This window comes from Sorex araneus, chromosome X (assembly GCF_027595985.1).
Source record: "Sorex araneus isolate mSorAra2 chromosome X, mSorAra2.pri, whole genome shotgun sequence".
Classification (NCBI taxonomy): domain Eukaryota; kingdom Metazoa; phylum Chordata; class Mammalia; order Eulipotyphla; family Soricidae; genus Sorex; species Sorex araneus.
The window spans coordinates 58,456,053-58,478,401 of NC_073313.1; the positions used below are offsets into that span (position 1 = coordinate 58,456,053).

General features: G+C 52.2%; 2 protein-coding genes across 2 annotated transcripts in view; one reads left to right on the plus strand and one right to left on the minus strand.

Moving 5' to 3' along the window:
- Positions 1 to 1,558: 1,558 nt before the first annotated feature.
- TKTL1 (transketolase like 1) lies at positions 1,559 to 14,092 on the minus strand. Its single transcript, XM_055122130.1, has 12 exons — positions 13,963 to 14,092; positions 13,679 to 13,776; positions 12,772 to 12,963; positions 12,565 to 12,692; positions 11,230 to 11,423; positions 9,454 to 9,618; positions 6,113 to 6,269; positions 5,270 to 5,400; positions 4,819 to 4,902; positions 3,388 to 3,484; positions 3,164 to 3,283; positions 1,559 to 2,218 (listed from the first exon to the last, which is right to left on the minus strand). Exons 2-12 carry the CDS (start codon positions 13,711 to 13,713, stop codon positions 2,043 to 2,045), a joined length of 1,479 nt encoding a protein of 492 aa, XP_054978105.1. The 5' UTR covers positions 13,714 to 13,776; positions 13,963 to 14,092; the 3' UTR covers positions 1,559 to 2,042.
- A 4,708-nt stretch (positions 14,093 to 18,800) lies between these two features.
- The window catches only part of TEX28 (testis expressed 28), a 32,451-nt gene continuing 28,902 nt past the window's right edge, over positions 18,801 to 22,349 (plus strand). The window contains 1 exon segment of the mRNA XM_012932246.2: positions 18,801 to 18,806. Coding sequence (XP_012787700.2) covers positions 18,801 to 18,806 — 6 coding nt within the window.

A 22,349-nucleotide genomic window follows, 5' to 3' on the forward strand; every position in this document is an offset into this window, starting at 1 on the left:
AGGTAGCAAATGCAGTCTGCAGGGTGCACCATGGCACAGGGCCGGAGCAGGGACACAGCCCTGGTGCTTACTTCCGTGTGTGGACCCGCCAAGGCACAGGGCAAACCAGGCAGCCAGCCAATGCGCCTGGTTCTAATCCATAAGAAAGCCCAGACCTGCTAGACCGAGGGGCCAGGGGATGGGAGCGCCAATAGTGGATGACAAAGAAGGGGTGCAGTTACTTCCTGGGGCAATGCAGATGTTCTACAGCAGAACACCACTCTACTAAAACCCACATTAAAGGGGTGAATTATATGGATCATATGGAATGTTTTGGGCTGGAGCGATAGCACAGTGGTAGGGTGTTTGCCTTTCACGCGGCCGACCCGTGTTCGATTCCTCTGCCCCTCTCGGAGAGCCCGGCAAGCTACCGAGAGTATCGTGGCCGCACGGCAGAGCCTGGCAAGCTACCCGTGCGTATTGGATATGCCAAAAACAGTTAACAAATAAGTCTCACGATGAGAGACGTTACTGGTGCCCGCTCGAACAAATCGATGAGCAACGGGATGACAGTGACAGTGATAGTGATGGAATGATCTGCTCAGTCCTGTGTTGTTGTTGTTGTTGTTGTTTTTGCTTTTTAGGTCACACCTGGCAATGCTCAGGGGTTACTCCTAGCTCTGCACTCAGGAATTACTCCTGGCAGTGCTCAGGATGGGATGCTGGGAATCCAATCTGGGTCGGCTGCATCCAAGGCAAACGCCCTACTCGCTGTACTATGGCTCCAGCCCTCGGTCCCATTTTTGCATGAAGTGGAAGTTTGAAGGGAGATACTAATTCTAAGGAGATGCGATGTAGGATGAGACGGCAGAGGAGAGACAGACAGACAGAGACAGATTCAGAGAGACAGGGCCATGAGGGAAGGGAAAGTTGGATTTGGTGATTCCAGAATGGGGTGCTCATTAACATTTGTCACCCGGCACCAACTTCGGCTGCCTAGGCAGTCAACTGAGCAATGACTGTGCTCAAGTGGCTCAGGGAGAATGCCAGGCTCCATGGTACAGACTTGGTCTCTGACACACGCTGGAGAAAAGGCACCCGCATGAGCAGTTACTGTATGCAGGAAGCGGAGTGCCAAGTTCTTCAAAGTGAATTTGGGGTCCCAAAAGGTGTTTTACAACAAACTTGTAACCTGCTATCAGGAAATATTTGATTTGCACCCCTACTTAAATCCATGGCCACATAATTTCTTGGGCCAAGAGAGGCTGCATGTGGTAAGTGTCAGCACCCTAGAACTCAGGGTGGTGCTCTGGCCCACCCAGTGCCCACGCGGGACTCTTCTCCTGTTACTACCCTTTCCTGGCTTTGTTTTCGGGACACCCAGCTCTTTTCCCTTTTGTTCTAGATAAAATCCCCCCAAGAGAAGGGGCTTCTATCCAGGGGAAAGCAAGTCACCGTTTGGAGGCAGAAAGCCAGGCAGCTGCTTTGGAATGCTTTATTAACGAGAAATGAACAGGGAACAAGTGCTATGGCTTTGCTTGCTGGGCAAAGGACATGATGCAGAAGCCTGTCAGGGTACGAGTGTGTGGAGGCCTGGAATGGACATCTTCTCTTCACATCCCAGTGACCATAAGCAGCTCAGAACACCCTGACCACACTCTTGCTGACCAGCCGGACAGCAGAGAGGAGATGCAGTCAGGGCCAGTGCAGTCACACAGCAGTGGGAAAGCTGCAGGTAGGAGGGCGGCCGGGGCACCAGGACAAGGACAGCCCAGGAGCTTGGGCTGGAGCTTCACCGCTCGGATTCTGGGGGCCCCAACTCCACTTGCACAGTCTTCAACTCGCACACAAAACATACATTTACAAAACTCTTCTCGCAAAAGTGCGGCCTACTGAACTCGAATCTCATCTTCTGGTGTCATTTAAAAGTTGTACACAACAAGGACAGTGATGACCATCTACAGAAATATGTCTACTAAGGAAAACAAGGGAGCAAACTGGATTTTCTATTAGAACCATACAGTGTAACTAAGCCTTAGACGGACGCGCAGGTGGCCTGGCCATTAGATGGGCTTCAGAAGGTACTCCACAGCTGCAACGATGTGCTTAGCGCTGATTCCACATAAGTCCAGCAGCTCACCCATTCTTCTGCTCGGAGGCACCCCGGACACTGCCAGCTGATGGACTATGATGTCACGCTCCATGCAGACGGCTGCACACACTGCCTCTCCGATGCCACCTGGGGAGGCAGAGAGCAGTTGAGTTCTGCAAGTAGCCAGCTGGCCTTAGAGCCCTAAGGAAAATGTTCTTCACCCCTCACTGACTTATGGGAACAGTTGTGGTCACTGGAATGTTGTGGGTCTCCAAATGGTTCCCACCCCACTGATAACCAAGGCTCTCTATTGGTCCTCACAAATGGGGTGGGGTCTGTGGGGGCACCGATGTCACCACTGTCAGGTATATGAGACTGACTGCAACCCACCCATCAATCTCCAGCAGTGAATGGTGGGCCCAAGGTCAAAGGTGCACAAGGGCTGGGGCAGCACATCCTGCAGGGTACTGGTTCGCGCCCCCTGCCTCTGAGATGGGGCCCAGACTGCAGGCACTGTGGGGAGCTTTCTCCAAGCATCTGCTTTCTAGAGAAGCAGAGTGTGCATACCCTTGGGCCCCCCGACAGGGAAACCTTCAGTTCCTTATCACTCTGCGTGCTGGTTAGCCGGCTCATAATGAACAGTGCCCCCACTTCTCCCTAGCACACACGCATTCTTGTTTTTTTTTGCCACACCAGCAGTGCTCAGGACTTACTCCTGGCTCTGTACTCAGGGATCACTCCTGATGGGACTCAGAAGACCATACTGGATGCCGGGGACTTTAACCCAGGTCACCTGCGTGCAAGGCAAGTGTCCTACCCGCTGTACTATCTCTTTGGCCCAAGGCACACACTCTTCTGAATTTGCTCTGGGTTCTGTGTACATGATCCACCCTTGGGGGTGTTCCAAATATCACCCACACAAAAGGCCAGAGCATCAGTGGCACATTTCACGAGGCGGCCCCCAGAGTGCCAAGAGAGAGTGAAGATGCGCTCTGGCGTATGTTGTGGGGATTAGTCACTGCTGGGGGTTTTCAGGTACCACCCTGCCCTGCCCCGGGGAGAGTAGTAGAGGGTACAGCACTTCCTGCACACCTTCAGGGTGGTGGTCCTCCACGGTGATGATCCGGCCCCCAGTGACCTTGGCATTGCTGATGATGGTCATGGAATCCAGGGGCTTAACAGTGAACAGGTCGATGACACGGATAGCAATCCCTAGAGAACAGCCAGCACCGGCAAGGGAGATGAAGCCGATTTAGCAGCGAACAACTTGGGCACCCCATGCAGCCCCAGCCCGAGTCTCAGGCACACCTACTGACCATTTTTGCTGAGAATGTCAGCTGCCTCCAAGGCTTCATGAAGAGTCACTCCAGCTCCAATAACTGTGACCTTGTCCTCCTGACTGTGGCGCACAACCTGGCATGGATCCCACCCAGCATCTCAGAGCGGGGACCATTCTGTGGCTCCGCCTTCCCCAGTCCCTCTCACTGCACTCAGTGTCAGAGGGCCTAGGGGCATCGACAAGCAAGGACACACCCTTCTATGCTTACTTGATGACTCTGTACACGTTCCCCGGGACGTACGTATGCCAGGGCCACTTCTCCAGTGATAGAACACTGGCATGGCACATGCAAGGGGACCTTACAGCAGAGAAAGCCCACTGAAAACTATGTGCACCAAGATTTCTTTGCGTGTGGTACATGATCCCCCAAGCACAGGGCCAAAGCAGCACTAGGAGTCCTGAGTCCCACCTCAGAATGTCAAGGAACAAAAGGAATCACTGCTCGGTTTGGGTCTCCCAGCCCCGGAATCCTTCACATCCACAACCTGGCTGCATCCTGTCGGGCCAGGGCCAATTGTAGCCGGCCACCCCCCAACACGTGATCTTACGTGGAACTGGGGACAAAGTGGCCCAGGGTGCTGGTTGTAGGTGTGCTCCTGAGCACGGGGCCTCTGGTGACTCTGAGAACAGCAGCAGGAAGGAGAACTTCCCACACAGGATGAGCTCAGGAAAGAGCCACGTGTGTGCCTCTGTCTGCCGCACACATGTTTGCAAGTCCAGGGCCTCAGGCTTGCAAGGCCTCCCCTGAGCCCCATTCCTTCATTCCCTGAGGCTGGGCGCTGCCTGGGCTCAAACCCTGAGCGAGCAGCTCTCAATAAAATCGGGCTACTCCACCCACGTGAGAACACAGGTGACAAGAAGTGCCAGTGGTGCCCGTGTTCATGGGCGTGTAAGCAGCTGAGTGCCATGTAGCAGCTGTGGCAGCCAGCCTGCTGGCCTGCAAGAACTAGTGGGTCTTTCCCACTTTAAGTGGGGTTCTGGATCAGCGGGGGGTTGGCCAGGCCCCGTGGCCCCGTGGCCCTCTCAGGTTACTCTTGGCTGTGCTTCTGGGTCTTTCCTGAAGGAAACACGTGATGCCAGGGATCAGTGGTACTCAGGACTAAGTTCTGGCTCTGTGCTCAGGGATCATTCCTAGGAAGCTCAGGGGAGCAGGGATTGAACCCAGGTTGGCCATGCACAAGGCAAGTGCTCTACCCGTTGTACTATCACTCCAGCCCTGATTTTGTTTAGTGAAGCCGTGTTAGATTTCAGCCACTCAACTCAAGGGCCTTCAGGTTAATTCGTTGGAAGACGTGACTGGGAAAGAACAAAGCTGGGCCAAAGCAGCCCCACTGTGGAAGCCAGAGCTGCTGCAGCACGGCTGTCCCCAGGGAGGGCCAGGTCACACAGGGCGATCTGGGGGCCTTACCTTGGCCTGTCCGATTTTGAAGTTCTCCAGTGGGGTGTAGATAACATCCATCTCAGGGCGACTGGTGCGGATGAAGCAGATCCCCTAAGGCACCAGGAGGAAGTCAGAAAGTGCAAGAGTTTCCACTGACCCTCACACAGCAATTCTCCTGACAGAAAACAGGGCTTCCTGGGCTGGGCGCGTACCCTTCATACATAGTGGCCTCATCTGTACTCGCACATCCAACACTCAGGGCAAGAACAGCAACCTATGTCCTTAAGAATACCTTGGTAGGGCTGGAGCGATAGCACAGTGGGTAGGGCATTTGCCTAAGACGTGGCCAACCTGGGTTCGATTCCCAGCATCCCATATGGTCCCCCGAGCACTGCCAGGAGTAATTCCCGAGTGCATGAGCCAGGAGTAACCCCTGTGCATTGCCAGGTGTGACCCAAAAAAGAAAAAAAAAGAATACCTTGGTAATGGCTGCCAGGAACACAGCGTACTCAGTGGCGACAGCGTCGCTTGGGTAAAAAATAGTGCAGTTGGGAATGGTTCGGAACATGGCCAGGTCTTCCAGGGCCATCTGGGAAGGGCCGTCGTCCCCTGAGAAAGCAAAGACAACCCCCAAACAAGATGTGAGTCCCAACCCAGAGTCCTCTGGCCCATCCTATCAGCCACTGACATGTCTCCTTCCGTCATTCCCAGTGTTCTCTTGGCACACACCGGCCCTGTGCTCTGGGTCACCCCTCCTCCTAGCCTGGGTGGCTGGTGGGTTACACAGCCCTGCCTGGCTTCTCTGCGCTCTTGAATTTCCAGCAGACACTGGCCACATCTCCCATGGCTCCGAGCTGCTTCTCAGGGTCTTCTTCAAAGTAGCTGAGTAACAAATCCTTGGGGTCCCGTGGGGTGCCGCTAGAACTAAGAAGGCCTAAGGGGTGCATAGGGATGTTCCCAGCCAGAACTATTTCAGAGCGTGAACCTCCCAGGCGCAGGGCAACAGAGGTGCTCTTTTGGAAGGGCGATGCCATGCCCCACGCCGGAATCCAGCTCGGCGGAGCAGACCTTGTGCTTCCCAAGGGTTGGAAGCCAGCACCTGTGTCAGGTCTGAGAGGGTTCCCAGGAGGCAGCTGGCACTTGACGTCATTCCTCTGACCTACAGGGTTGGGGCTCAAATGCAAGACTTATTCACTCTACCACCTGAGCAAATCCAAGCCTTGCACATGTGAATCAAATGCTCCAAAGGCTTTGGAAGTTGTGGAAGACATTCTGGCCTGGTAAGAGAGAAAAAGACTCAATGAAGGAAGCGGGGGCATACCCACGGACACCCCGCAGTGAGAGCCCACGATGTTGACACAGGAGTTGCAGATGGCCCCCATGCGGACTTGATCAAATGAGCGGGTCAAAAAGGCAGCGAAGGAACAGGCAAAGGCGATGGTTCGACCACGTGTGGCACAGCCCAGTGCTACGCTAACCTGTAACACAGAGGAGGCAATGAGAACTTCCCAGGACCATGACTCCCCCTCCTATTTAGGGCAGGGTCTGTGGTTCCCCCAAAACTCGCACTCTGTGTACCCACCTGCCTTGCACTCAGGAAACCTGCAGGTTTCCTGAACACTGCTCAGAAAGCAGAACTGCCACATGGAGCAGTGTCAGCCCTGCCTGGAGTCTAGGAGACTAGTGGCCCAGGGTCCCTCCTCCGGATGAGGCAGTGCCCTCGCGTGCAGGCTGCTGGTTCCCTCTTGCTCTCAGGCTTGCCCTGGCTTACCGCACACAGCGTCCGTGCGGCCTGCCTGCCCTCCCACTGCCAAGCCCCGCCTGCCCACGAGGACTTGTAAGAGTTCCTCCATCTGCATCTAAGCTAGCCTCCCAGCAGCAGCGGGCACTCGGGCCCTTCCTTCTCACTTGACCTGGCTGGGATGCCCTTGCAGCGAGCGGGGTCAGAGTAAGGCCTGTTCTCATGCCTGCCCAAGCTGATCTGAGCGCTCCCTGTGGATCTGCTCTAGGGTAGAGGTTCCCCAGGCCACACTGCCCCCACCACAAAACCCATGTCTCCAAGAAGGATTCAGTGCAGATTCTACCCACACAGCCATGGTGCCCAGTTCCTCCAACCCACATCTGTCTGCAGTTAAGAGCTATCTCCTCACTCCCCTCAGCTGACTGGCAGCCAAATGGTGGCCCCTACTGGACAGAAGGGGCCCATTCTGGCAGTAAAAGCTCCCCACGGAAACCAAAAGGACACTTTGGAGTTGTAAAAGGAAGGGAAGAGCTCAAATGACCGGGCAACACATCTTTTTGTAAACCTATTTTCCTGTTTTTCCTATCCTTTCTTTCAACAAAACTGCAAGAACCTAATGAACTCTTCAACTGTTCCAGGGAAGCTTTCCCAAACAAGAGGAATGATCGTCATGTGACTGCTGCTTGTAACTAGGAAGGAATTCAAAGCATCGAATGACATCCTTACAACAAAACTCCTTCCTTTTCCATCCACTCATGGATGTGAACAAGGTTCTGAGCACTTACATCAGTGAGGAAGAATGAATTTGGCGCTCAAACTTGGCTTAATCAAGCCTTATGCGTCCATCAATACACAAGTTATTAACGGGAACGACAGGGAGAGTACAGCAGGTAGGGTGCCTGCCTTACACACAGCGAACCCAGGTTCATTCCCTGGCACCCCACAGGGACCACTGAATCCCCCCACAAGTGATACCTGCGTCCCGAGCCAAGAGTCAGTCAGCTCTGAGCACTTCTGGGTGTGGCAAAAAACAAAACCCCAAATGTAATTAGAACCACAGTTCAATACAGAAGCAAAAACTTTAATGCTCACAGGCATATGGACACAGGAAAAAATTAAAAACTATTAATATATGCATGTTTTCATTTGCTAGGAGTAACAGCATGTTCAATAAAAGGCTTTCATGGATAAAATATGCTGGGGAAAGGGATTGGAAATTTTCAAGTAGAAAAGGGGATTTATTTTCTTAAAACTTAAAGTGTCTTCACATCTTCACATAATATGATAAGATGATCGTGTATATTAATTTAAGTGTTAAAAGATATCAGTATACAGAAAGCTATTTACATTCTTTCCAACTTTGTATACTGATGGAAAATCCAGGTATTAAAACTAGACAAAAAATAGAAAAAGAGAACTAAAACCAAATAAATGAAATGGGGCAGAATCTACAGTTTACGAAAACGTTCAGGCTAAGGATGTGGTGGCTCAATGGTGTGCGACTCATAAACATGAGAGCGAAGTTCAACCCCCACCCCACCAGGAAAACTCCAGAACTCCCGGTGCATGGAAAAAGCAAACATGTGAAGGGAAATAATTCAGCTGGTCATAATCTGTCTAACCTGGCCCACCTGTTTTTTTTTTTTTTTGGCTTTTTGGGTCACATTCTGTGATGTGCAGGGGTTACTCCTGGCTTTTGCACTCAGGAATTACTCCTGGCAGTGCTCAGGGGACCATATGGGATGCTGGAAATCGATCCCGGGTTGACAATATGAAGGCAAATGCCCTACCCGCTGTGCTATCGCTCCAGCCCCTCACCTGTTTTCTTTAAGAGTTTTACTCAGACACCCTCCAGTCCAACAGAGCTGTTGAATGGGTCCCCAAATCCTTCCCCGGCAGTTGTCTTGGGAACCAGTAGCAGGGGCTTTGGGCCGTGCCCTTGTGTCACACTGGCTTCCTGCGTTGGACCCCCGCCCCAGCTGCCAGCCACATCCTGCTGGCTATGCCCACAGCACTGTCCTACTGCGCCCCACTGTGAAGGGCCTGAAGAGCCCTGGGCCCATTCCAGATCTGGCTGTGCCAGTCCTCTGCCCAGCATGCTCCCCACTCTCTCCCTGCCACTCCCCCCTTAACTTCAGTGGCACCTCTTCCTCTGCCCAAACGGCATCCTCACCACTGCTTGGGCTTCCCGCAGCGCTGGCTAACCTAGGGCCCAACACACCACAAAGCTAGAGGCCTGGGGCGCTGACAGAAGGCATTGGGGAGCCTCTGATGGAGGCTCAGTTCGGCAAGTGAGGAAGTTCCGAATGGAGATGACTTAGTGAACCCACGAGACAAGGTCTTCTCGGTGTTTAGATGCCACGCTCTAATGACCAGGGGTTTCTGTCAGCTCTGACAGGGCTTGGAGCCCGGGGCAAGCTGACTGTGGCCGCCCTGGAGTTGAGTCAACAGAACCAACCAAAGCTCTACTTGTTCCAAACGAACCTGTGAGGGGGCTGAGAGCTCTGCTGGCCCCAGCTCTGCCCCACTATGTCCCAGAGAATGGGGAGTCCCCTCAGAGTAGGAGAACCAAGGCCACCGGTCCTGAAGGACACTCTCAAGGGGAGCGTGTGTACAGACACGGATCCAAAGCTGACTCCTAGAGCTCCTCAGGCCAGAGTGGGCAGCTTGCAACATCCCAGCCACCCAGCGGCCACCTGGAGAGTGGGCCTATGATGCTCCTGGCTGCAGGGCGTGCTGCATGAGCCTCCACACCCCTCCCAGGCGGACTGGAAGCCACTCTTCAGAATACCCAACTGCTTTCTCCCCACGAACCTGGAGCATGTTCTCTGGTTCCTGTACCTGCTTTCCGGGTGAGAGGAAAAAGGGGGCAGGCTGCCAGTGCCCAGTGGCCCCGGGGAAGGAACCCACAATACACATACCATGTTCTGCTCAGCAATGAAACACTCAATGAAGCGTTCAGGGTGTTCCTTCTTGAAGAGCTCTGAGAAAGTGGAGTTCTTGGTGTCACCATCCAGCACGACAACTCTATCATTTGCGTGGCCCAGTTTAGCCAGAGCAATCCCACAGGCCTTCCGAGTAGCTATCTGCAAGAGGCAGCAACGCACTTTTTAGGAACGCATTCAGAAGGGGAAACTTGGAAAAATTACATATGACCTATCTTCATGCAGAAAGCGGAGGTGTGACTCACTCATCATTTCCTTCAGGGCTGTAAAAGGGGACTTCCAGCTAATCTGAAATATGTGGCACACTGGGAATCAATTTCTCACCAATAAATGTAATCTATGCCCCATTAAAATCATCAAAATGCAAAAACCTCTTCTTGCACTATCAACTGATTTTGTGGCAAACATTAAAATGTGTAACTGCATTTTTCAGGACTGGGGATAGAACCCAGAGCCTCACACGTGCAAGTAAAGTACTATACTGCCTCCCTTGCCCAGAGCAGTATTTTATAAACATCTTTATAAATATCATGCATATCCTGAGTAACTATTTTCATTTTTATTGCTATTATAAAAAAAACCAGCTCTCCGTTTTGTCAATATGAAAACAGAAATAATACTGGTAGTTGGTTTTGCTCTGAGCTAGCTCTCCACAAACTCTTATTTTTAACTACTCTGGCTAATTCTCAGGGCTCTGCCAGACGTGCCGGGCTCTCTGCACCTGTCAACAAGCTGCCTTGCCGGTTCCAAGCCACTGCTGAGGCTCTGATTCGGTCCACCCTTCCCAAGTGGGGCAGGCTCGGTCAGATGGCAACGTGGTCTTCCAGGGTTTAGAGTGGTAAATTTTGAAGTAACTTCTCTTATCTATGAACCTCACCATGCCTGTTTTGCTTTACAAAGAGGTTTGGAAAAACAGGAACGCTGAATTTTCTGAATGCTTTTGCTTCGTGTATATGAAAATGTTGCTTCCCACCCTATCAAAGAATCCCTTGCATTACTAATCTGAACTTCACGATTCATGCAGTCTTTGAATGTACCCACGGAGCGGAGATCAATGTTTTCTCAGAGCTTTTACAGTAGTGTTGCTAAGAGAGCTTAGTCAGGCCTTGTTTTTTGTTAACTTGGTCCTGATTTGGGCTTCACAAATGAACTGGAGTGATGCTTTTGTTTATTTCCATATTTGGAAGGGTTTGAAACAGTGGAGAATTAACCCATTCCTTTTTTCCTGACCCACAACAAGCAGTGCTCAAAGCATCATTTATGTGGCCGGGTCAGCCACAAAGCAAGAACCTTAACCCTTGCCCTTTTTCTCTAGCCTTTTTCGAATTTTATTTTATTTTTTTTATTAAAGCATCATGATTTACAAAGTTCTTCATAGTTGAGTTTTATACATAGGGTATTGCAGCACCTATCCCAGCACTGGAGTCAACTGCCCTCCAGCAGAAGGTCTCTCCCATACCCCCCCTCCAGCCTGCCTTCTTGACAGGCACCTTTCTCAGTCCAGTTGTTAAGAGTTTGGGTCTCCTGATTTCAATGTTAGTGACTTTGTGGTTTGGCTATTTGGCTCAATCCTTCCTTAACACCACCTTTGTATCTGAATCCCCCGATCTACAAGCATTTCTGCTCATCTGTCTCTACTCCCCCTATGTCATACCACTCCCCAGTCACAGGTATGTCAGTAGGGAATACAGCAAAGGTACTTAGGAAGGAAAGCAGTCATAGACTTAGCCCATCATCTGCCTTTCTGCCTACCTTCTCTCCAAAGGAGTAAAGAGGGGGAGAGGTCATTTCGATATCCGAGATGTTGATCTGGGGTGAATCTTCAATAGGTGGTTTAGGCTCGAGATTCCTATTGGTCTGGATCTGGCTCTCAATCAGCTTGATAATTGCATCTGCTCTCTCCTCTGACATTGGCTTTCCATGCCAAGTTTCTGCATCCTCAATACCTGTAACGCAACCTATTCAAGGTTTGTGCCACACATAGCACTCAAACCAAAAGACATTCTGAGGAAGGAACACTGGCTGAGGCCTCCCAAAGCCTGGCTGGAAAGTCCTGTACTGGAAACACTAACCTAGGATGGCTCAGAAAAAGGTCCAGAGGTTCAGGGGGAGTCACTGACCCAGGAGTTGGTGGATAAGGGGAGTTGGGGGTGGGGGTAAGAGCATGGAGAACACAGTGGGTATAAAGTTTTGGACTTTTGTTCAAATCAAGATAGGAATGTACTGAATTGAAGGCTTTGGTCTGGAAAAGGTGACCCGTCAGATCTCTGTACTGCCAAGACCCATACAGCAGCCACATGGAGACTGGCTTGGGGGAATAAGTGAAGTTAGAGGGAGATATCCAGGGGTCCTTGGTGGGGGTCAGGACAGAGAAAGAGGAGAGGCTTGAGATCTGCAGCAGGGCAGCACCAATGAAATGAATTCCTAACTGGACTGATGAGATGAAATGGGGAACAAGTCAACTCAGGTTTCATCAAGGTACCTAGGAGTCAAGTTGTCATTTACTGAACTAGGGTCAGACTAAAATTGCTCAGTGCCTTGCTCTCCAACCCACAGACACCAGAGGTCAAGTACCCCCTTCAAGGCTATTTCTACTTGATGGGGCTGGAGGGATCATTTCAGCGTGTTTGCATGCACCTGGCCCAGGGTTGATCCCCAGCACTACATAGGTCCCCCTGGGCCTGGCCAGAAGTGATTCCACACAGAATCAGAAGAAAGCCCTGAGCACTACTGAGTGTGGCTCCCGAACAAACAAAATTGTTCATTCTTTTTTTTTTTGGCTTTTGGGGTCACACCTGGCTATGCTCATGGGTTATTCCTGACTGCACTCAGGAATTAGTCCTGGTGGTTGCATAGGGGACCATATAGTATGCCGGGGATCAAACCCAGGTCAACCGCATGCAAAGCAAACGCCCTCCCCGCTGTACTATCAGTCTGGCCCCCCAAACTGTTCACTCTTAAGATGAATCATCTACAAGCAACAGCCACCCACATGTTCTGTCAACCCTGAGAGCCTATGTGGCCAGCCCTGCTGGTGGCCCACCTGTAGCCACCTCCTGAGCCCATAAGTCAAGCAGTACTACTCACTTGGGGTCCCACGGCCCTTGAAAGTCTTGGCAACTACAGCTGTGGGCTTATTCTTCACCTGAGCCGCCTGCCAGAACACCTGGCACAGTGCTTCCACGTCACGACCATCCACCACATAAGTGTTCCACCTGTCACACACGGGGAGTCAGGCCACAAGACAAAAGGAGGAGGGGGCGGGAAAGCACAAACAACACAGAACACAGTTACCCAAAGGCTTCACAGCGTTTCTGATAGGTGTCGATGCATTGCTCAAGGGGTAAGGAACTGCTGTGACCCAGGCGGTTCACATCGAAGATCGCCACGAGATTGTCCAGACCGTAGTGGGCTCCAAAGGCCAAGGCCTCCCAGACGGAGCCCTCCGAGGACTCCATATCTCCCAGGAGGCAGTATACGCGGTAGCTGTAGCAAACAAGCTGAGATGTGAGAGCGCGAGACGGGCAGCTTCCTGAGACTATCGAATATCGGCAGTGGGGCCAAGTGCGGCACCGAGGTGCAGCCAGCATGCTTGGGCCTGTGCTGGGGCCTCTGCTGCCGGATGGTACATTCACATGGCAAAGGGGCCCTGGAGGCTCTGCACACAGAAGAGGAAGCAGGGAAGGGAAGAAAGCGGCTCCCTGGAGCAGCCCAAACTTTACACAGTTTCTGGGTGAGCAGCTTTCAGCATGGTCATCAGTTCTGAGCTAACGAATACTAACGAATACTTACACGGCCCCTTGTAATGCCAACAATCCTCTTCTACGGCAGAATCACGGAGTGTGGAATGGCCTAACCGATGAAACCAGCTAGAGCCCACTGAAATGCTCAGCTGGAGGGAAGGCAGTGGTGCAGTGGGGCTGAACTGAGGTCGAGGTGCTCGGCCTCAGGCTCCCTGTGGGAAGCCAAGCGGACTGCTCTGGAAGGAGCCCTCTGATTCTTCTCTGCAGGGCTGGCCACTCCAGCCAGGCTCTCTGTAAGAGGCTGTGTGTCCTAGGGAAGTCTCAAGTCCTAAGCAGTTTTGAAGCCTGAGCACAGAGGCTAGAGCAGCTTCTAGAAACCCAGTTTCTTCAGTGCTTGGTAATCTGAACTTTCTGTTTTCCCAAAGTACTCAGACTGTGGAATGACAGGGAAGCCTTACCTTGCCTTGTCCAAGTACTTGCCAGTGTATGCCATCCCACAGGCAGCCCCTAGTCCTTGTCCGAGCCACTTGGTCACTATATCAAGCAGTGACAGTCTCTGTAAGAAAAGGGACCAAATGAACCCAGGCATACCTGCAGGCTGAATGACCAGCACCTCCCACTCTGCTGGGGGAATTCCTCTTTGCTGTGCCCCTCCATTCAAGCAGACACTGGTGTCCTCACTGCCCAGGAGGAGAATGGCATTGCTGGATTCAATCCCCTCACTTATCCTGACTCACCCTACCTTCTGTTCCTCCTGGGGGCATCTTTTCCAGATTTCTCCAAGTGCTTTGAGCCCTCAGATTCGATTTTACATCTCTAGCCTCTCAGAACTATCTCAAACCTCGTTATCTTCCTCCTGACTCCTAACTTATTCCTGAAATGTGCTCTGGGCCCTAAGGCCGAGCCCGGGCACTGCACTACAACTCTTCCTCCAGGAAGCGGTGCAATGTTTCAAACTGTTGCTTCAATAGACTTTTAATGAGATGGAAAATAGTTGAACTCCAGTTTCAGATGGTTGAAAAAACAGAGAAAAAGACAAGGATTAGAAAGGTCCTGGGTATGGTTCCTGGCACAGCCCAGACAAGCAAAAAACAGAGCCAGTTCTTTGGCTCTAAGTGCTGAAGCACACAAACAGCATGCAGGGAACCCGCACTTGTTCTCCAGCACTAAGAGGTTTCCTGAACCCCGCTGCTCATGACCCCAAACGAAAGCCAAAATGGATCATAAGCAGGACCCCCAGAACTTCAGCCAGAGCCATATATATTCTAAGTCTGTCTGCCCCAATATGTGAGAGTGCTCAGAGCAATCTACCAGAGCACCGCCAAAGAGCTGCACGTTTGTCTCCAAGTCCCTTTGAACAAGCCTTTGCTTTCCTGTCCCCAGTACCACCAGGCAGCTGGAACTCTGTCTGGTCTAGTAAGAAAGGCCCCACCGAGTGAGGGAGAGCAGAGCGTGGGCTGCGTCCTCAAGCTCGGCAAGTGGGCTCTGCTAATGCTGCAGGCGGAGGTGGGGGCGGTGCTGGCCGCCGCAGGCACACGGGCCCTCCTTCCCACTGCACAGGCCTTGCTAAGACAACCACAGGGCTGTCAGAAATGCTCCGCCTGAAGGTGTGTCTCTCCCATCCCTACATATCCACTTGCTGAAAACCCAGTGTCCATGGCAATGGCTTCAGTGGGCTCATGGGATGGCCGAGCCAGGTGGTAGGGGGAGAATCCTCATGAATGGCATTACTGGCCCCTTTCCTATTTATTTATTTATTTATTTATTTATTTACTTACTTACTTCTTGCCTTTGAGGTCACACCCGGTGATGCACAGGGGTTACTCCTGGTTCTGCACTCAGGAATCACTCCTCCTGGCGGTGCTCAGGGGACCCTATAGGATGCTGGGACTCGAGCAGGGCAAACGTGTGCAAGGCAAACGCCCTATCCGCTCTACTATCGCTCCAGGCTCTGGCCCCTTTCCTTCTAAGCAGCCCCAGAGATACTTCTCTTGCCAAGTGAGCAGAGCAGAAGTTGTGAGCAGGGAAAGACAGCCTTGGCCTGACGGTGACAGTGAAGGAGCTTCGCCCTTAGACTTCCCAGCCTAAGGACCACTCGGCTCTGGCTGGCTTACCTTGGAGAGTATGAAGCGGTCATTGTCCGGGCTTTCTGGATCCGACTGCTTATACTTCATAACATGGAAGAACAGCACAGACATAATCTCCGCAGCACTGCTGCATGATGTGGGGTGGCTGGAAGGCAGACATGACACTTGTCATCTCTCACAGCCAGGCACTCACTGGCAACCCAGTACAGAGACGGCCTTTTGGCATGCTCTCTCCTTCAGTAGGAGGCAGTCCGGGGAATCCAGCTGAGGTAGAGTCAAGCGCAGGCCACTGCCTCCAGCACAGAGTTTGCAAGGGGGCTTAAAAGCCTCTAAGGAAACTTTTTTGGATCCTTTTCAGTGGTTTATTCATAACAAACAACACAAAATAAGTCATTTCAGTTCTGCTTTGGGGCAGGATTGGGGTTTGGGATGGAAACATCCAAAATATGGTGGTGGGAAGGTGTAATGGTGGTGGGATTGGTGTTTGAATATTAAATGTAATTATTTAAAACTACTTTATAAAAATAAAATTAATTTTTTTAAAAGACAGTAGCACTTCGGGGTGGGAGCAACAGTACAGCAAGTAGGACATTTGACTTGCATGTGGCCAACCTGGATTCGATCTCCTGCACCTGATACGGTCCCACGAGCACCACCAGGAATAACTCCTGAGTAGTACAGAGCCAGGAGTAACCCCTGAGCATCACTGGAGGTGACCCCCAACGAACTCATTTAAAAACCTGTATGAAATGGCAGATTTTAATTGCGCTCATTGTATTCACTTTATATATTAAGTCAAATCATTATAACACACACCTTAAACTTATACAGTGCTATCAGGCAGGTCTCAAACTAGAAAAAATAAGCACTCAACTCATATCTCCCGCGCTGGGCTCGCCCGGCCCTCCGAGGATGCTGAACCCTTGGCTGCGCCACTGGCTATTTCCTTCCCGCGCCCTCTACGAGTCCCGAGTCCGCCGCCTTGTCTGCCCGCACCATTTCCCTCTTCTCTCCCACGCCGGGTTCTGCTGGGGCCCTGACTCTGCTGCATCCTCTGGCAGCACTGCTCACCTCTTATTTCCCGTGCTGGACTCTGCGGCCCGACTCCGCCTCCCCTGCCGGCGCTACTCCCCATTTCTCTCCCACGCCGGCTTGGGCCCCCAAGCCTATTGCCACTCTGCCCGCGCCACTCACCTCACATCTCCCGCGCTGGACTCTGCTGGGCCTCCTAGGAAGCTGTCCCCTCTCCCACGCCACTGGCCGTTTCCCTCCCGCGACAGGCTCACCTCTACCCATCCGAGTTGGCAGCACCTTCTGGGCGCACCATTACTCTTTCCTCTCCCACGCCGGGCTCTGCAGACAGCGAGTCTGCCACCCCCTCGGCCCGCACCACTCGGCATTTCCCTCCCGCCCCACGGTCAGCCGTTCCCTCTACCCGCCCCATTTGCCTCTTTTGTCCCGCGCGACTCTACCGTACCCTCTGTCCTCGCCACTCACCTCGTGTCACCTGTGCAGGGCTTGGCCGTGCCCCACTGGCCACACCATTCCACTTTCCTCTCCCGCGCCAGGCTCTGCGGGGCTGACTCTGCCGCATCCTTTGGCCGTGCCACTCACCTAGTATCTCCTGTGCCGGGCTCTGCCAGCCCACGAGTCCACAGCCTCCCGCCCTCCCCTCCCCTCCCCTCCACCGCCCCATTTTCCTCTTCGCTCCCGCGCCTGCCTGAGCCGCCCCGGGTCTGTCTCCATCTGCCTGCTCCCCATACCAGGCTCTGCGGGGCCCCAACTCCGCTGACCCCTCTGCCTGCGCCACTGTCCTCTTCTCTCCTGCGCTGGCTCAGTCGGCCCCGACTCCGTCGTCTGCGGTCTCCCGCACCATTTGCCTCTCCACTCCCGCACCAGGATCCACCCAGCCGATTCTGTCCTTTTCTCTCCCGCCCCCTCTCTGCCCGCACCACTGTCATCTTCTCTCCCGCGCTGGCTCGGGCAGGGCCCCGACTCCTCTGTCTCCAGTCTCCAGCACCATTAGCCTCTTCACTCCCGCACCAGGCTCCTTTCTCTCCCGCGCCAGCTCGGCCAGGCCCCAAGTCTGCCTCCTCCCTGCCCGCGCCACTGTCCTCTTCTCTCCCTCTCCAGGCTCTCGCCCCCCCCCTGCCTGAGTCCTCGAACCTTGGAATTCCTCCCCCGTCCCCCCACCGCCCCACCGCACCGTGCCGGCTCCGACTCTGTGGCGCCAATATGCCCCGCCCCCACCCGCACCCTTTGACTCTTCTTTCCCGCGCCTGGCTCTGCCCCCCCCCATTCCACTGTCCCCTCTACCCGCACTGCCTCTTCGCTCCTGCACCGGTTCAGCCTGGCCCCGACTCTGCCCCATTCTGCCCGCGTCAGTCTTCTCCCGCGCTGACTCCACTATCCTCCCTGCGCCTCGCCACTGTCCTCTTCTCTCCCGCACCTGCTCTGCCAGGCCCCTACTCTGCCGTCCCCGCGCCCTGTTACCCCACACCATCTGCCTATTCGCTCATCTGCCGGCCGAATGGTCCCGCCCTGCCCAGTTTCACGCCCACTCTGCTTCCGCAACGACCTTCCCAACCGTTTCTTCCCAACCGTTTTTCTCTTGCGCATGCGCGTGCGTGACCCGCTACCTGCCCACCCCACGCGGCCGTTCAGGGCTTCAGGCCACCCGACCCGCTCCCATGCCTCGCGCCCTCACATTTTCCCCAAATCCAACGTCCACGCCCGGGCTTGGGCATTTTGTCTCACGCTCCCCCACGACCCTCGCGGTGATCCTCATGCCCAGCTGCTCCTCTCCCCTCAGGCCACCCACGGAAGCTCATGGGCCCGGCATAGACCAAACAGCTGGCTCTCAAGGGCAGACGCAGCCACCCTGCCCGGTGTCTACGTGGCGGTTGAGCCCAACGGCTCCAAATGGCTTTTGGTTAGCAAGGCCACCGCACTCCCGAGGCCAGTCCTGGACACTATCACCTTACCCGTAGCTCAGGGCACAGGTGGCCTGGATGGAACGGATGCGCAGGCGGTTGGCCAAGTCCCGAAGGACCTGTACGGTCATCGAATCAGGTTTTGATTCCTCGGCCATGATGGCCTCTGCCTCCATGTCGGACATAGCAACCGCCAGCTCAGAGTCCGCAGATCAAATGTCTCCGAGTGCGTGTCGGCGTGCCAACGGCTACTCCACGCGCCCCCCTCGCGGATCCCTCCGCTGATCCCTCCGCTAGGCTCCCTGCTGAGCGCGTCCCTGAACACTCCGCTGAGCCCTCCGCTGAGCCCTCCACGCAACTGCTCCTTCTCGCCCCTGCTTGCAACTCAGTCAAGGGATTTGGAACATTAATTGTTTCTATATTGAACATTGTCCCATATCATTGAATGTGTGCAGACTTGTCTGCACACTATCACACTAACAGGTATACTTCCGCTGGTGCCTCCAGGGATTCCTTTTCAAGAGAAAAAAGTTCTGCACCTATGACATAACCCTTGCGCCATGCGGGTAATGTACAAAAATGAATGTCATGCTTTAAAGTAGTTCCAACGGTGAACTTTATGACTCATGCATTTGATCACAGTATACCAAAAAATCATGCTAGAATGATACGGTTTATGGCTACCTCCCATGGCCATGCCCCAGAAGGATTTGTCAGCAGACCAAAGTGGAATTAGTGCTCGGGAACACCATGTAGACTCTGTGCTGCCCTAGAACTTTCTGTGGGGTAAGTCTCGAGAGATCTGGCTGCTCCTCGCTTGGGTTGTTGCAGGAGATCCCTAGGTCCCGTGAGAGAGAGGCTGCCATGATGGATGGCTCACTTGAGGTGCTCCTATTGATCTTCCATCAGCACTCATATGAGTTTAGACTCTGGGTTCAACGTCCTAGAGCTGGCTGACTCCTAGGGGTGCTATTTCCAGTCCCCACTGGGGTTCCAAATTTCTGCGCTAGAGAAAGCCCCAAGGACCCTGAATGCAGCTTTCTCTATGGTTCAGACATGTCTGAGTTCAGACATGCATTGACATTTTTCATCTTTTCCACTTGCTCGATTGCTCATCAAGACTCCGACTGAACCTCTTGATCTCCGCTAGTAAATATGTGAGTGCCATTGTGTGCCATTCTGCTGGAAGAGAAAATCTCATTTAATTTTTTTTTTTTGCTTTTTGGGTCACACCCGGTCATACACAGGGGTTACTCCTGGCTCCGCACTCAGGAATTACTCCTGGTGGTGCTCAGGGGACCATATGGGATGCTGGGATTTGAACCCGGGTCGGCCGCGTGCAAGGCAAACACCCTACCCGCTGTGCTATCGCTCCAGCCCCTTACATTTAATTTTTGCTTTGATCCACATTTGCCTGTTTTCCTTGAAGTTTCGTATTTCCCTGAGGGTATTGATTGCTGTTTGTGCTACTCCTTTTGAAATACCTATTCTATCCTTTACTGCAGTTTTCTTTGTTTATTGGGGCTAGTGCTTGCTCAGTACTGGGGGTCACTTTCAGTGGAGCTAGGGGACCAGGGCTGAGCCTGGGGCTCTTGCATAAGAGAATGCCTTCTGCCTTTGAGTAGTATTACTGGCGCCCTTCACTTTGGAGGAGGGGTTTGGACTGTACCCTTCGATTCTCAGGTGCTACTCCTGGCTTGGGGTCTTGCGATACTCAGTTCTCACGAGGGTCACCGGCGCTTTGGGGGTGGTGGTGTTGGAGATGAAGCACGGACCCCATTGAGCTGCCTCCTACCCTTCCTTTACTGTTTTATACCGGAACATCTGTTTTGAACCTTCCTCTTTGTGCTTCTCTCTAGAAAAGGTGGAGCCTGTTTCTTATTAGAGATATTGTTAAAGTTTTTTTTCCTAAACTTGTTGTTTTAAAAAAATGCTGATGTTTCATAGCATATTAAATGCAGTTTATACACATTTGTTTCATATGTAACTATAATACCAGGAAATCTTTGGTATTAAAATAAATACCCAATTCTCCCCCAAAGAATAAAGTTTGTGGACAAAATGAAAAAAAATAAATAAATGCTGGGACGGGACAGATATAGTATAGCAGGCAGGTAATATGGCTGTGGACGAGGCCAACTCAGGTTCAATTCCTGGTGTCCTATATGGTCCTCTGAGCACTGCTAGGAGTGACCCTTGAGCTCAGAGCCAGGTGTGCTGCGAAAGCAAAAAACATGCTGAAATTGTTTTTCAGAAAAGCAAGTGTTTGAACCAAACCTTAAGTTACTTGTTATTAGCCATATGATTCTTTTTTCTTTTTTTGATCACACCCGGTGATGCTCAGGGGCTACTCCTGGCTCTGAACTCAGGAAATATTCCTAGTACCGCTCAGGGGACCATATGGGATGCTGGGGATTGAACCCAGGTGGGTTGCAAGCAAGGAACACCCTGCCTGCTGTAATACCACTCCAGTCCCCAGCCATATGCTTTTATATTCATAAGATTTTAAAAAATTATGTAGTAATTTATTTCTCACCCCCATGTTATTGAATCATAGTAATTAAACATTTAAAAATAGTTTCCTTTGTGGGGTTTTGGTTTGAGTCTTTTTAGCAAGGTTTTCACATAAAGATGACACTTTTGATGCTTTCATTCTATATTTTGTTTTCTGTTGTCTTGACTTTGCTATTAGATGCTTTATCAGTCTGTGTTCAAACTTTGTTTGGTTTGGGTTTTTGGTTTGTAGGTATTTTTTGGTTACTCTTGGCTTAGTGCACTGGTGTTCATGGATTTTCCTCGCTAGAGTTGGGGACGAGGATTGAACCTGTGACTCCAGTATATCAAGTCTAAGCTCCAGCCTTTGAGCCATCTTCCCTGCACCTGTGCTCAGGGCTTACTCCTGGTTCTGTGCTCAGGGATCATTCCTGAAGGTGCTTGAGAGCCCCATGTGGTGACAGAGAACAAAACAGGGTTGGCTGCGTGCAAAACAAGCGTATTCACCTCTCCATTTTCCTTCCCAGCTCCTTTCCTGCCCTTGCTTATATATATTTAAACCTCGTTTGTATCCCCATTTTCCCCTTCCCATTTTTGCTGTTTATGATGAGGTCACACACTGTGCTTCAGCTCATGCCCTTTGGTTGTGCAAGGGACCTCCAATGGCAGTGCTGATTGGATCACACTGATGTGTGGTATGATGTCAGAAAAGGAGTTTTGGCGTCATGCCTACAAGGCAAAACCCAGCGGTGTTAAGGGCTTTCACCTGGGCTCTGTGCTCAATGATCAGTTATGGTGGCGGGGCTCAGGGGACCCTATGGGATGCCGGGATCAAATCGGAGTCAGCCCCTGCAAGGCAAGTGCCTTACACCTGACCTTTCTCCCGCCCAGGTTTCTCTCTTTTCACCAACATGTCTTCTGTGTTGCTTTGAATTTTAGAATGTATTTCTAGGGACTGGAGCGATAGCACAGTGGGGAGGGTGTTTGCCTTGCATGCAGCCGACCCGGGTTCTATTCCCAGCATCCCATGTGGTCCCCTGAGCACTACCAGGGGTAATTCCTGAGTGCAGAGCCAGGAGTAACCCCTGTGCATCGCCGGGTGTGACCCAAAAAGCCAAAAAAATAGAATGTATTTATAAATACGATCTCTATTAGAGAACTTGTCGTTACAAACAAATGCTGCCTATTTTCCGCTCCCTTTGGAAACCATTTTTCCTTTCTCTGTTCAGTGTCTATATAGGGTAAAACAGGGAGCCAGGGTCAAGCAGGGGCAGCACATTCTTCCTGTGAGGAGCCAGGGAGGAAGTCTTTGAGGCGGGGAGTTCTGTTGCGGAGCGGCCTGTTTGGCACCAGAGCAGCCGTTGCCGATGGAAACAAGTGCTGCAGCGAGTGGACTCAGGGCTCATTTTCACGTGCCATGAAACATTCTTTTGGTTTCCCAACCATTTAACAATGTTGAACCCGTTCATAGTATATTCCTGTAGAAAACCAGGCTATATTTGCAAAGGCCTGGTTCAAAGAGCAAACTGGCTGCATAAGGTTTTGTGCCGACACTGCGGTCCATTCTTTTAGTTCTTAGTACTGCTTCTTCCTTTCTGTAGTTAGAAATTATCTAT

Bases quoted from the DNA above. Each gene is read 5' to 3' on its own strand.
- TKTL1 (XM_055122130.1), bottom strand. From the start codon at position 13,713: ATGGCATACACTGGCAAGTACTTGGACAAGGCAAG. The intron at 3,485-4,818 runs GTAAGGCCCCCA...GATCCATGCCAG, and splicing joins TCAAAATCGGACAGGCCAAG to GTTGTGCGCCACAGTCAGGA. The intron at 3,284-3,387 runs GTCAGTAGGTGT...GCTGTTCTCTAG, and splicing joins TGACATTCTCAGCAAAAATG to GGATTGCTATCCGTGTCATC.